General features: G+C 38.7%; 1 protein-coding gene across 1 annotated transcript in view; it reads left to right on the top strand.

Moving 5' to 3' along the window:
- The window catches only part of LOC121946929 (metabotropic glutamate receptor 4-like), a 165192-nt gene that overhangs the window by 76597 nt on the left and 72221 nt on the right, over positions 1–16374 (top strand). Inside the window, exon 2 of the mRNA XM_042491761.1 lies at positions 12535–12751. Coding sequence (XP_042347695.1) covers positions 12535–12751 — 217 coding nt within the window. The remainder of the gene's footprint in view (positions 1–12534; positions 12752–16374) is intronic.

Consider the following 16374-nt stretch of genomic DNA (forward strand, 5'->3'; position numbering starts at 1 on the left):
GATTTCCCTACCTAACTTTAACGTTGTTTTTTTTCTGTAATGTGAAGTTTTCTGTAACATCTCCACTGAATCTCACAGAGTTCAGTTTGGCAGAGGCCACATCAAAGCCCCATATTCAATACACAGCACATATGAACAGCTGTCATTACCCGTACCCTGTAAACATGATTGTCGCACTTATGGATCTAAACAACATAACTGCCAAGAGCTGCCTGAGGAGAGGGAAGCAGGGAGTCGTCGAGATGTAGCACATTATTTTTAGTGTTTCTTGGTACATTTGTGAATACATAATAATGCTGCCACTATGACTGGCTTGTGCGATTACATGTTTTGCTTTTCTTGGCATTTCTAGATAGACTGAGTCACTGTTTGGAGAGGAAAAGTTTGCATCAGTAGAACAGGAGAAATGTAGTTAAGTTTTTGGCCATTCTTTTGTGAATCATGCCTCTTTGATTCTTTGTGTGTCTGGGTCTTATGAGCCACTCTTTGTGAAGATTTACAACTTCAAACCCAATTTTCAGAGACTTTACAGCATCAAAGACATGAAACTGTAGTGTGAATGCAACATGGTTAAGTGATAAGCTCACTAGGGGATGGCTTTTACAGTAGGCTGTGGAAAAATGTTTCTGCTCTTTCTAATTTCAAATATACGCAAACACATCGGCTTGTGTTATTATCATTATTTTTTTAAAAATGCAATGCAGTTCTCATTTTCATGTGCATTCTGGGATTGCAGCATACTCTCAGAGCATTCACCAAAACTATATTGGGGTGACCAACAGCTTCAATCGTATCGGTCTACAATACCGTCACCCAAACTCTGTCCCCTAGAAATTACCTTTGTATGTTACGAAACATCCTTCTTAGTTATGCTGAATGATGTTCAGAGACAACATTTTCAGGTAATTAAATACTATATTTATGTGCTGCTTAGGCTTCAAAATGGTAAATGGTAAATAGACTGCACTTGTATAGTGCTTTTCTTCTTTTATTTTGAGTGTGAAGGCATGTATGGACGCAGCATCTGAGTCCAAGACAAATTTCCCTGTGGGGACAATAAAGCATATTGTATCATATGGTATCGAATTGAAATACATTTTCGGTGAACAATTTGCTGATACATTCAGTATGAACATTTTTGTGACTTTCTAGATACATTAATTAGCAAAATGTCCTCATTATGACAATACACATTTTAAGATGCACTGCATTACATTTCCCTCAAAACATTTTTGGTGTTTTAAATTAGTGTATATAAACGTAATTCTGAGGAGATAGGGCTATGCAGCCAAAGGTGTTTGTGTATCTGAGGCTGTGTCCTAAATCCCTCCCTCGGTTATTATTTCCTATATAAACAGAAATTCAATACTTTACAGTGAGCAGAAAATCGACATTGAGACACAAATGAATCATCATTTTGCATCATCACTGACAGTTGTAATATTGCATTATATTCCATGTTTGTATCTATCAAATGTAACACAAAGGACTGTGGGATTGGTGGTGAGTAGTAGAGTTCATTCATGCCATGAACACTTTTACTAATGTTTGCACAAAATATAATGCGCTAAGTACTAAATAGGGAGTGATTTCTGACACAAATTAACTCTCACAGACTAATACTTCCATGCACACAAAACATCCACATTGTGTATAGCAGTTGGAAGAGTTGTCAGTGGACGTTCTCTGTGAAGTGAAGCTGGGAGCAGTGCCAAAGTGTTTTAACTCAGCACTTAATGTCTCTCATTTGCTTCCTACCATTGAGAACAATACATGCATTTGTTGACGGTAATGTCAGACACTTTCTGTCTGTCTGGTGCTTTAGAGTCTCCTGAATCTAAAACAAATTGAATTCTACTAACACAAAAGTTGAGGAGTCTACAACGCTAATGTTGTGCTGCTAGCCAGCTAAACCTGCTGACTGCAGGGAAGGGGAGTCAAATTCTTTCTCAAATCATTATTTTGTGCACTCAAATTAGTGATTTGTGCTTGCAATTTAATATTGTTATTGCTGTGAGACACCCACTTTCAAGCTCTGTCTTTCACTCTCTGCTGCCCAAACAAAGCCACACAGCCACACCTAAAGAAAAACATTCAGTAGCTATATAAGTTAATTAGAGTGCCTCAACAAACATGATTACATCTGAATGTCAGGCTATTTTTTCATATTCTTAGGTTAACAAAAGTGCACACACAAACCTCTGAAGTCTTTTATTACCTGTCTAGTATTTTGAGTTTAGCCTCTTTCACTTTGTTCTCATTTTCAGTCTGTAAGAGGCTGGATTAATAAACCTATTATATTCACACGCCACTGAGTAATCAGTTTATTTCGATAATTATTATACCTGTAGACTTCACACAGCAGCAGGAATGATACCACTGTTTCCAAATTAAGAATGGGCTCCTTATTCTGCAGAGTGGCACAGCAGTGGTAACTTCATTAATAATTTGTAATTATTAATTTTCCCTTTCACAGTGACAGGATCGGTCAGGATCTAATGGTAAATTACGTTCTGTACTTTTCAACACATCAGACAGATGAGCTGAGCACAGAGACTACAAGCTTATCCAGTCAAACCTTTCTGAATAAAGAAGCCGACATCAGGATGAGTCGAGCTTCATCAAACCTGCAAAACACTAATGCATCACGTAATGATGAATGTAAAGTCAGTAACTGCGCCCTCCTTAAAGAGATACTTTACCCATTTTCAACCAGGTTTTTATCATCACAATGTGCAAAGTATGTGTAAATGAACTGTTGTAAGTTTCCCTCCATCTTACCAGCACCCAGATTTCTCTGCTCATCTTTCAGCTTAGTTTTTGTGGCTCTAGGGCTGTTGCAAAACCTACGGATTGTTCTTCCGTATTTCGAGTTCGAGAGAAAGCAGCACCTCTCTCTCGCTCCTAAAATGTCTTCAGGAACATATTTAAGTGCATTGTTTGGTTGTAATATGTGAACTTGTTAACAAGAAGTGGGCTCTATACTTTGCTGTATTGTAAAAATAGTGTCTGAAAATGCTGACATCAAACGGTAAAACTAAGCGGTGCTGTTCAAATATAAACCAAAATTCTGTTACTGTGTTTAGTGTACTGTTTAACTGTAACTTGAGATTGTTTGATACCAACCGGCAGCCATATTGTTTGCTCTGGAAAACAGCCAAGCTCGCATTACAGCACAAATGCAGCACAGTGCATTTTAGTAGTTTTCTACCTCTTGAGCAAAAGAAATTGCCACAGCCCTTTTCACGTGTTTTGTCTGCTCATGTAGCACACATTTAGAAAGTAATTGCATCTTTTCACCATATAAACGGCCCAGTTCTATAAAAAGTTGATCTTTCCAGCAATAAAATACTTTAATATTAAGTCTCAAAAAAGCATGGCCATACGATTCACTCATCATTTAATCGTTTCTGACTGACATTTAGAATTCTTATGTCATAATATGTCAAGCTACATAAAATCTGATCTAATTCATACTCATTTGTATTATTAAATACAGGATAACTGTGGAGATAACTTCAATTACCAACATTAATAAATGTGTGTTTTGATATTTATCTGTACATTGAACTCCCTCTAGCCCCTTCATCACATACCACAGACATGCATAACAATAACTGTGTTATGCTGTCCATTTATATGCTTGTACAGCAGAGAATATCAGACTGTAGTGAAAAAAAAACATTAACCGGCCTTGGTCGTTTAGCTCATCAACAGTATCTATCTATCTATATCTACCTCTTTGGAGAAGCTTTCTTCATGTCTCCAACAGGACTGTACATGCAACTTGCCATTGTGTAATTGCATGCATATCAGGCAACAACATCATCTGAGATATTGTTTTTGAGCTTTTATTTGGGACGCAGTGAAAATTGCTGTGGTGCTCAAGCCCTTCAGCAGCCACAGAGATTCAGTTCAGTCGTTCAGTGGCTGTAGTAGCCATTTATTTAGCAGCTCTTATAGAGAGTGGTTGTATTTTTCACCAGTTTGTTCTTCTACTGTAAATATCTTAAGATAATGACTGGATTGCAGTTTTTTTCTGGGTCAAAAGGAGGGTCAAAAGAAAGCATTAATAATGCTGGGAACCAAAATAGAACAAAAAACCAATATTAAACAAACAATATTTAATTGAGAGCATGCATTATTAAATAGAGAGAACGAATTAGTAATTCAAGAACACAAATTATTAAATGGTTTTTTTCTTCCATGACACCTCCCGGGCGCCATACCTTTCTGTTAATTGGACTTATTATTTTGAGCTCGGCACGGTGGCTGCCCTGAACCCAATTAAAGTGTAGTTTAAGCAGGAAGTAAAGAGCAGAGCAGAACAGATGAATTGCTAGATAGAGAGTAAACACATTAGCAAAAAGAGTAACTAAACATGAACATTTAAATGACTGTCTAAAAGTTATTTTAGTCATTTTTGAATGGAGCAGCACAGTGAGATACAATCTGTCGCTGCTAATTCAGCCAGAATCATGATTACAGCTCGGACATTTCATGCCATGCACTAACGCTGACACATTATTGATCAATTACAGATTGCGGTCGGTAAATTTCAGTCATCTTGTGCACTATAACAGTGTAAATATGCACAGAAATGGGTTGAGGTTAGTGGTTCTGGCTGAATTGTTGGAACAGCACAGTTCAGTAGAAATAGGGTGAAGGTTTGCAGCATTTGTTCAGCATCCTGATCCCCCCGCACAGTGAAGCTTTATACAAGCAGCAGTGCCCTTTTATTCTCAAGAGGCCGTTCATCTATAGTAGAAACATATAAGAAATTCTTGCAGAGTTGTAAACAGGGAATGTTGGAGAGAAAGAATTAAGCCTTGGTGATACCTTGCATAGAGGCGGATCAGATGCCTGGCCCGAGTATCAGTGTGGAGCTTGCATTGTTCACTTTAGTCTCACCATATTGATCCCAGTAACAATGGGTTGAAAGATCTCAATGCGTTTTATGACTCAGCAGATTGGTTCTGCAGTTAGTCACACAGGGTCAGGCCAAGCTGGAGAGAAAGAGGCCCTTTTTTTTTTAACTTGGCAGAAACAAAGCGTCTTAATGACGAGAACAGTGAAACTGTTGAGTAGCTGAAAATAGAGAAAGCACATAAAAATTCCCGCCAACACAATGGCTTGATCAATCAGCATGCCAGGAGGAGCATTGTTTAATTATCACCGGGTTAGACTGGATACACTGCAGGGATTCACTGACTGGAGGCTTCACCTTTGGATAACATCCAGTGTTATATTCAGCCGCTTCTTAATTGAATGGTGAAGACTACACTGCATGCCTGAAGGTGCTGCCGAGTGTCAGCCCTCTGGCTCCTGTGAGAGCAAACAGGAAATACATTTGCCTCTAAGTGAATATGAGAACCAGGAGGAAAACCAGTCTGAGATTTACAAACTACAGCACCATTATTGGGATAACACGGTTTCCCCCCGAGGATAGGGACAGGCAACGTATAGGTATTGTAGTGTGTAAATGACTTTGACACCCGCAGTTGGAGGGGACTGTGGATGGCATGACACATAAGACTCCTGCCAAGCTGCAGACAACTGTTCAAGGCCAACAAACAACAAAACCAGTTGTGATTTAGTGAATGATTGTTGTGTTTCCAGTAGCTTTGGAGGCATCAAATGTGGGTGTTTGGTAGCAACCCGTTGCTGTGTTTCCATGGGCTTTTTGGCATGAAAAATAATTGGATTTTTTTTTCCACTGAGACATCCCTGCGTTTTTCTGACAGGATTGTTCCCGCCAATATGGGTATTTTAAGCCAAAACATGATCTTCCCTGAACCATAAACAAGTAGCTGTTGTGCATATTTTTTTCTAGCGATTGGTTTATAGTTGCTATTGCATTGCCAAGCTCTCCATTCTAGCACTAGTCTACTTTTAGGTAGATGACTGGGGATTTTTCTAATGTAATCTGCAACCTCATAAAAAATGTAGTTAGCTAACTGATATGCTTCTTTCTTTTGACTGTAATGCTAAGTTACTTCTAACAAGTTAGCCGATCACGCTAACAAAGCAGTCTGAGTTAGAGCAGACGCACTGTTAAATCCATCCCTCATAATGACAAAAAAAACCCTCTCAAAAGTAATTTTCACCCTTGCTGCAGTTCAATGCACACCACATGGGGCTGCAGTAACTATTATTATTCATGGTTTACATATGAAAATCGCTGTTCAGGGGAGGCAAGGGCATACATTTAGTCAAACATTTATGTGGTTTGAGGATCTTGTACTACAAAATTTTGAGCGTCAAATGCTTTATTTCCTTCATTCTGGTGAATTTTATAAATCAATTTGCACATGTTCTACATGAATTTATGTAAATGACAAAAATATAGCTCAAAGGTCAGCCACCATCCTTGAAAAATGCACAATTTTAGCTGGAAACATCCCAGACTACAACCACTGCTCTCAGACTTTGTGTCTCCATTATTGTTTTATCTCACAATAACTTCAGATAAAAACATCAACACCTGATGCACAGAAACAGCGATCCTGCATAACTGTCAGCAAGACAAACGAGTTAGCTCATTCAGAACTTTTTCTTCTGTTTTTACAGATGGAAAATACACAGCTAACATATTTGCAGGAAGTATTTACTGGAACATTTCCAGATCCTGACTGAAGCTTTTTGATTTTTCTTCACCATGCAAACAGTACAGATGTACAATATTTCTGTACAGTTCTAATGAGCATCATTACTCCTGCATTGATGCAGTGCCAAATGAGCTCATTGAATTTTTAAAAAGGCACAGTTATTTAAAGCAAGTGATTTGAACATTAAATCTGCATCAAAAATCTGCTTGAGACTCACATCACAGCAATTAAGCATATTTCCCAAGCCCATTAGCAATTAAATGGATAGTGCTAGGGTGACGGGGTGCAGATTAAAGCAGTTCTATAAACTTGGGGTGGAAACGTAGTGTATGGATGAACTCTGTATAAAGTGATGGGGTCACAAAGAGCTCACATCACAGGACAGGAAGCTCAGCTGCGTTAGCCTCAGCCGGAGCAGATGGTGTACACAGCTTCACTAAAATGGAGCCACAAGAACATTTTTGAGCAACGTAAGATCTTTACCACTGAATCTGGCTGTGAGTATAGTGAGCAATCCTGAATTCAACTGCACTGTGCAGTTTTCATACGTCAAACCCCTGCCAAGATATCTTCTCCCTGCCTGCATATGGCATATTCTCTTTTCACATCACGTCTTTATTTTTCCTTCCAATCCCTGTTTCTTTTGATTCTCTATAGGGGGATCAGAGAGGGCCTTTGCTGAGGAATTTAATTTCTTGAGTCAATGCTAAGAAGTGACTGTGTTCTATTAGAGGAAGCACACTGTTCAGGACTATCGCTGTAGTCCAGCGAGCAAGAAATCTCGCCAACACAAACATGATAAGCTCTGCCTGTCCCGGTTCTTGACAGAATGCTGAAATTGTGTGATTGTTACAGCAGTGAAAATCCCTCAGGTGAAAAATACAACACAGGGTTGCTTCACTGCGGCTCCCACTTGTTTGGCAGATATGGGACTAGACACGTCACAGCAGCACCACAATACATGACAGCAGCAAAATTAGAAACCCCAAAACATGAGATATATTTCAGATCAGGGTAGATTCATTCAATTAGGCGTTTTTAATGTACTGCAGGATTTTGCTGACAAAGACTTTTTAAATCCAATTACAATTACAAAGCTACTTTATTATTCTTCAACTGAACTTGGTTTTATAATACAATAATACAACTACAGCAGTCTGTGTAATTATTCAAATGTGCAAAATTCTCTCAACTTTTGAATGTTGGCTTTATTTAACATGTTACTTATATTCTATTCATTGTATATGTTTTTATTGTTCTTCTATATATCCATTGTACATTGTAGCATTACACATATTTTATATTTCTTACTTTACATACTAGTTTTATACATTGAGTTGTAGCATAAGAAAAAAATATATATTTCTCCACTTTACATGTTTAGAATTTTACATATTTACATACTAGTGCTGATCCTTATTATTACTGTATTTATATGCTATATTTTAAATCTTTACACACTTTTCATAGTCAGCACATTATACATATAAGTTTTAAATATTCATATACTAGTGATATTTGTTTTTATTACTTCTGTTTTATATTTTATATGTATACATACTGTGCTGGTACTTATTTCTGCTTTACATCAGAGCAACTTTAACAAACCACAATTGCCCCCATCCCAGGAGATCAATAGAGCATTTCCGACTCTGAGTTTTGCACCACACATTTTAACCTCTAACTAATTATTCTTCAGTCAGTTTTTCTGAAAAACAGCTCTTGTAAAACACAGTGATAACAGGTGCAATCATGCATGTCAGCAGGGATTCATGATATGTTATCTGTGTTTTTTTTAAAAGCCCCTCTAGGAGGAGAGTTACAAAAATCCTGAGGGGTGCCATGGGGAGAAGTTGCCACGTACATTTTTATACATGTGCTTTAACCTCATTTTTTACTCAGAAGATCATGCTTTACTCACTTTGCAAAATTAGCAGATATTAGCACATACTCTCTAACTCTCTTAAAAACTGAAGAGTAAGGATCATTTTCACTGTGCTGCTGTGTGCTAGAACATTGAAATAATCTAAAATGAGACATTATTAACACCTTACAAACACCTTTGCACAGCACAGCGTGCTAGATCCCGCCTTATGACGTCAAAGCAGTGCCAGAAACAAAAAAAATCTGGTTCACACTTTTGTTGCTAGAAAGGGGGAGAGAAAAACAGATGTAAAAGGAGAAAAGTTCTGCCAACAGTCAAGGCAGACATTAAGTGAGCAAACTTTTAAGGTCAGGTGTATCTTAGTCTGCTGTTACCACCAGGTGTTAAATCGACAAGTCAGTTGACTGCCACCAGTCCGCAGGGTGCACACTCAAAACATGCCATGGATCCCGTCAAGGTCCGTGTCTCTGAGAGAATCCCGGAGGAGCACGTGCATGAAGCATGTCAGCTTCCAACATGGATGTCATTCGGTGCTCACAGTTCATGAGGCAGAGCAATTTGCACAAGCTCTAAACAAGACAACTGACGCAGAAATACTGCTTGGACACAGCACAGTGTGATGCGCCGGGGACGACTGAGAGCCATTCATCCGGGAGGATGACATACAACATGCACATGGTCCATTAGCACACACAGATATCCCTTTTCTGCCTTTTCTCTTCTGCGAAAGAGAATCGACTTAACAAGGCTGTTTCTGACTGGCATGCTTGCCGCATCACAAGTCACTACCTATAAAGCCGATTCGGCACTGAAGCACAACTCTGACATATCACAATAAAATGACACAAGGGGAACATCTTCTACATTCATTCATTACAAGCTCTGCACTCGTTCAGGCTTTACCCAGAGGATCCTTGTGGCGAAAAGAAAGTCTGTGTGGAATTACACGAGTTGTTGGAGCTGTAGGTCACGGGTACAGACTGAACAGCTGTGCTCCTCACACAGGCTACAGAGACGAGCGGGGCGCACAGCAGTAGCAGGATCAGTACACTGCTACAGCTGACCACATCAAAGGCCTCCGCTGTGTGAAGTGAGGGAGAGAGGAAGGGACGGTTTCAATTCCACAGCCGTCTGTGTGCAGATAGAGGAGTAAATATTGGTGAAGTACTATGAAACTGTAGGTGGGTAAAGTTTACTTTGATGTACCACTGCAGGATGTAAGTGCTGTAATTTGTTCTGTGATTTGTTTCCCCTCCCAAACATACCATTTTATATATTTAAATTCAGATATATAAAAAGCAAATAAATAAAGGCTGTAATGCAGGGCGGGGCGATTAATCTGACTTTTTTTTTTCAATTACAACTCTGACTTCTCTCAATTTTCAAATCAAGATAATCGAAACTATTTTGTGCCGCATGAAGAGTCTACAAATGTTGCTCGCATTTGGTCTTATTTTGTCAATCAGGTACATCTTACCAGCAGATTGGCCGATTGGCCCCTCCTACCAAAGCCTAAAAAGAAATTTCCGTGCGATTTGAAAACAATGTTGCCAACTTAGCGACTTTGTCGCTATATTTAGCCACCAGGGTAATCAAGAAATGTCTTCAAGTATATTATACTGTATTGCATTCTCACGCATCCTGCGCAGGACAGTACAAGACTACTCTGCTGAATTGTGTGTTATCGGGGTGCCCAGTAGCTCACAGAGCAGGTGCCCCATGTACGCAGGCTGCTGTCCTCACTGCAGCAGCCACAGTTCAACTCCAGCGTGCGGCCCTTTGCTGCATGTCATCCCCTCTCTCTCTCCCCCTTTCAAACTTGAGCTGTCCTATCACTAATAAAGCCAAATAATAATCTTTTAAAAGATTGAATTGTGTGTTGTCAATGCTCCCAGTTCGGACAGGCACACAAGAAAACTGATAACTTGGTTCCGAAAGTCACACAATAACACAAACTGCCCACCAGCCGAAGACAAGAGACTCCTTGTGAAGTACCATCACTTTTTCTGTCAATGGCATCTGGTGGCTTCAAAGACAGCATAGCAGTCATAATGGTGTTAGTTTCCTATTGTAAAGGACTGTATGACAGCAAGGTAAAGCAGTGAAAATAGTCTAAACTTACGTATACTAGGTGTTTATGTGGTCCTATTTTTATGGCTGAAATATATTTTGCTTCTGCCCCCATCCACAATAACCTGAAACACTACTTTTACCTCACAGCTCTCATGCCATTCAAATGCTTTGTTGAGGATATTTCTGTTTAATGTAATTAACCAAAGTTGTAAAATGGTTCCATTTCTGTCAGGAGTATAATTAAGAAAACATTGCCCTACTTTAATGTATAACAAATGAATGCTGTTCTGACATACTGCTGGTTTTAAGTATTTTTCAGCTTATCTGTCCATCCACATGTCCCTCCATCTCAGTGGGGATGCTGAAAGGTGATTGTCAAAATCCCCAGAGTGCCTCTTAGGTGCCATGACAAACAGCATTTGGAAGGGATGAGCAAAATCACATTCAAATGTCAGTCATCAGATGAAAAAAGCACAGTCAAAGTCAACTACTTTGACCTCCGTATTTATCCTCAGACTTCAGAAAAAGACAAGTAACTTGTAGCAGCAGGTCTCAACCTTTTTTCACGTTAAAGACCTTTAAATTGATACACATTAGGTCACAGACACCCATTTAATAAGATTTCACTTTAGGGATCTCCAGCTGAAAACGTTTTGGTTGTTAGATAAGATTAGCACCAGAGTTCTCTTGGAGGAAGTAAAAACTATAATCAGAATAGCTTTTACTTACATTTTACAATTTCAGGCATTCACGAATACTTACAATCAGAATTTTCCCTTCCATTTGACAAAATTATGTTTTTTCCTCGTGTGTTACTTCAGCAATTTGTGTTTTTACTGTAAAAATGAAACATGATTTCTCGGATTAAGGCGTCTTTAAAAGGCAGGATTGGCTTTAGGACAAGTAGTCTACTTTTAACACTGAGCTGGGTCACGCACATTAAAAGATGTTCCCCCACTGACTCATGCAGTTAAACTCTATTCTGGTTTAAAGCAGCTGTGACTTCTACATCTTCTGCCTGAATTCATCAACCCAGGAGAATCTAGACCTGAACATTTTTTTACATCAGCATAAAAAAGTGTGTCCGTATTTGAAGTTAAAGCATGAAACACATTACTGAGTGTCATAAAATCTGGTCAGTTAACTTCCAAACTGTGCAGCACGGAAGCCATAGGAAGATCACAGAAGCCATAAATCTGAAATAACTTGAGCAAGCAAAAAGTTGAGATTACGAACCAACTAAGACTCCCTGAAACACTTTTGTAGTGAAACTAAGAAGAGTTAAACCTTTTATAACAGCAGCATGTGGAGACAGGCAGAAATCTGAAGACAGCACTCAACAGTTTTCACATTTTATTAATGTATTTTTAAATATATCTATTGAAGGATTATTAAAAATATATTTAAAGCCATTCCCATCATTTCAAAACGCTTAACTTCCTTATCTTCCATACTATCGAATTACTGCATAACCTTTCACCTTATTGAGTTCTACTTTCATTTCAAACTCTTCTAAGTAACACATTAAAGTTATATTATATTTATGGTTTTCTAGCCTTTCCCATGAAACAATAACGGCTTTGCAATTCCTGACAAGAACACTGGGTATTACTGCAGCTCTGGAGGCAGATCATCATGTGCTTTTATGTTTTTCAACACCAAATAAATCTCACATTATGTTCGAGACAAGTGTGAATTCATGAGCAGATTAGTGTTGCTTGACTGGTGTGGAAGTATACTTTAGCTACAGCTAAGCCTGTAATCATCAGGCCTATTTAAAGCAACAGAGTGTACACTGTAGAGGGTGAATACCAACCACGGGGCAGATGAGATTCCAGCAGATGTTCGGTGTCATTCAATAATCATGTAATTGTACATGGAACCTTCGTCCTGAACATGTCATTAATTTACATAAAGTCTATTATTCATACATTTCACAGTGTGTAACCACGTCTCTCTCTTTCTTAGATCCCTCAGGTGAGCTACGCCTCCACAGCTCCGGAGCTGAGTGACAACACCCGCTACGACTTTTTCTCCCGGGTGGTGCCCCCAGACACCTACCAGGCCCAGGCTATGGTGGACATTGTCAAAGCCATGCGTTGGAACTACGTCTCCACTGTAGCCTCAGAGGGAAACTACGGGGAAAGTGGCGTTGATGCGTTTATTCAAAAGTCTCGAGAGGACGGTGAGTCTTTATTAAAATATTCCTACAAGCATCCAAGAGTTTGTTCAGACTGATGTGAAAGTGTTTCTTGCTATGTGTATCTCATTTTTTAAATCCCTCAGGGTGTTTCCCCGTGATTGGACAAAAATCAGATTCTCGTATCTGTGCTCTTTAAACAACCAGTACGTAAACTTTCTATCGTGGGCGCCCAGTAGCTCACCTCGTAGAGCGGGCACTCCATGTAAATAAGGCTGTGTCCTTGCCGCAGCAAACTTAACCTCTCTCTCCCTTTCAATCTAAACTGTCCAATAAAGCAGAAAAGGCCTAAAAAAATAAATAAATACAAAGCTTTCTATCAAAATAAATCACAATGAATCAGTAATAATAATAATAATACATTTTGTTTATAGGTGCCTTTCAAATCACTCTAGCACACCCTACAAGACACAGTTCAAAACAAACCGCAACACATCCATAGATCACAAAGGGAAACAATCATTAATATACAACTAGGTATTGATTCATTATAATAAAATCATCAGCAGTGCAAAACAAGATGTATACAATGAGATTCTTCAGTATTGTCGTAGTAAGGAAGGAAAAATATCGAACAGCTGGAATAGTCTGGTAAATATATAAAAATTACATTACTCTAATGTAATGCAGCTTTTAAAATCCAGAAAAGACAACATTTATGATATTATGATATCAAAATCTAAAATGCTATCTAGTATCATATCACAATATCGATATCAAAATATTGCCCCCCACAAAATTTAAATAACTTGAATTGCAGTATAAGGCATTTCCTCAAGCACTTGAATGTATTCTTTGCCTCAGCTGTTTAAGAATGTTCCACAGATGTAAATGTTTAGTGCAACTTCATTTTTTTTCATATACATATACAAAAAGTAGACCCCATTGGGCATGTTTTATGCTGAAGTCTTAATTCTCTCCCTAAAGTCTGACTTAGCACTAAGCTCTTGACTCTTGTCTCCAGGGAGCACTTGTATCTGCTACAAAAGTGTGCACAGTAGATGCAGTGCTAATTAAATTTGATTTTCAAATATTGAGGAGCGGTGACAGTGTGAAAGTGAGGCTGCAGAGCCAGCCCGCAGCAATACAAGAAGATGGCATTGTACAGTGTTGGGAATACAGTCAGTTTGGCGCAGGGAGCTGCCGGCACACACTCAATCTGACCTCTGACCCTTTCTGAAGCAGAATGTAATCACTACCGACATGTCCAGTACTCTCTGTGCCACTGCGTCCCTTTCTTTCCTGCCAGCTCGAAGCTGCTGCCCATCATCAGTCGTCCTGGAGAAGCACCAGCAGCAGATTACTCCTGCAGAGCCCTCCAGTCTGTCCAGCTCAGCTGCCTATTTGCCTAACAGTCTATGCAAAAGGGACTCAAAACCCAACACGACAGATCCAGTATGATTTGGGCCTTTTCTCCTTTTTTTTTTTTGAAACATTCTCTCATTTTTCCACTACTTTTAAAAATGCTGGGATTTTATGCTAATTATGACCTAACCCTTGCATATGAATTTAAATATTGTGGTATGAGCCTTCCCAGATTCCTAAATTCTCATAAAAAAGGACAGACACAAGGAGGAGAAAGCCTGTGAGTACTCAAATGTCCTCTACAGTCATGAAGAGTTTTAAATAGGTGGGTGTAAAGTGATTATGAAATGAATCCCCTTCAAACTTGAGTGCAACTTTTTTAAGGGCAAAAATCCAAAGTCTGTTTGACAAAATGTTGGTTTAGTTAAGAGCAACTTTAAAACTTTAAAATCAGTTTATGTCCTTGCTTTATGGGAGCAAAATACAGTGTTATTCAGAGTCTTTGTGAAAGGTGGAAATTTAAGTTAGAAAGAAACTGAGTCATAGTTGGTGGCATCAGATGAAGAACACAAGCTAGTGTAAACAATCCACATTAAAATAAGACTTCTCTGTGACAGGAAACTTTGTTATGCCTTAAAGGTCATAAGTATAAAATGAATTTAGTGAGTGATAAACAAATCTGTGTTGTTTTGACATCTATGCACAGATGTCTCTAGATCTGCTGTTTCTCTTTTGCTCAAAATGTCTCTGTCTGAGCACAGGTGAAGAATCCCTAAAGCTGCCTCCAATTCACTCAGCGCAGCCTTTCATTAAATCAAACCCAAACTGAGTCATGAGCACTTAAAGCCCTGCAAACTTCTCCTTATTCCACCTGTTCGTTCTGCAGGTACAGAGATCTGACACTTTCTTACAGGGTTTTATTGCATTTAGGGATGTCATTTCTCTGCGTGCCTCCTGAGGTCGCATCTTAATTAGAAAGGTTTAGTAAGCATCCCAGGGGGAGGTGCAATATGCTTGTCGTATCATGTCGGTTAGAGGAGTTACATGTATTTTTAGCATCATCGTCATATGTTGTATTGGGAATAAATCAGCATTTTGGGGGCCTTGTTATTGCACAAATTAAAAAACTAGTATAGGTTCGTTAAGACTAATTTAGAAAGTATACTCAAAAGCATATAGTATTTTTCTACAAATACAGCTAATGTATACAGTGATTGTTTGTTAACTGTGGCATTACTGATTCAAGTTGAAATAGTTTTCTTTTTATCTGACAACTTGTTGTCAGGTTTACCTATTGCTATGTTGGCTGGATATGCAGCATTTTTTGTTGCATTTGTTTCGGGGGTTTGTGTGTTTTTGATATTGTTTCTTTTCTGTATTTGCAGCACATTTGCAGTGAATGTCTTGTCTCTTTTGACTTTGTGCAGCACATTTTTTTCATTTGCAGCACTTTCCATCTTTGTATTTGTTTTGGATTTTTGCAGTTTTCTGTATTTGAAAATGTTTGGGCCATCACAGCGCGTCTGCCCTTGTTGGCCAACAAAGTTTAATGTGGTTAGCCCTATGTTTTAGGAATTATGTTTTGATGCAACTAACTCTAACCCTAATCCCCCTTTATTAACATTTAACTGAAATCACGATCTTTCCCTTTCTTTCACCCGGGTCCTTAAACCTAAGACAGGATTCAAGTGGTGTCAAGGTCCTGAACTTTGTAGCCCACCATCCTCCCCAACCATCTCTTTCCAAAGCCTAAGTAGAACATTAATGTAGTGTGTCGTTATTTGAGAAAAAAAACGTCTCTGAACATAATCCAGGCAACAATTACGTTGCCCCAACAACATTAATACAAAAGCAGTTTTGCAACATACAAACGTAATTTCTAGAAGACAGGGTTGCTGTAGTAGTAGGGCAGTATAATATACTGTAGTAAATACAGTATATTGCATAGAGAGTCCACATAATACCAAAAAAGCAAACAAAGAGGGGAAACATGAGAGTGATAAACCACTGATAAGGTGATGGTCTTAAGTCATCCAGCAACGTATGACCCATGACTCCATACATCCACATGCATTTTACATCTTTCTCTGATGCTGTATGACACAAACTCCTGATCAAATGTCTTGAATTGAAATTCAATCAATTTTTACAGTATATTTAAAAAAATATATTTTGTTCTGGTGTAGACTAAAGAAATAATTATGCAGTGATGGTAATAGACAGTAATCTGATATTAGTCGCTTGTTGAAATATGGCTCGGGGGCATGTTTGACTGAAGCCTCAGCCTTTGTACATTGCATGAG

Source organism: Plectropomus leopardus, chromosome 8 (assembly GCF_008729295.1).
Source record: "Plectropomus leopardus isolate mb chromosome 8, YSFRI_Pleo_2.0, whole genome shotgun sequence".
Lineage (NCBI taxonomy): Eukaryota > Metazoa > Chordata > Actinopteri > Perciformes > Serranidae > Plectropomus > Plectropomus leopardus.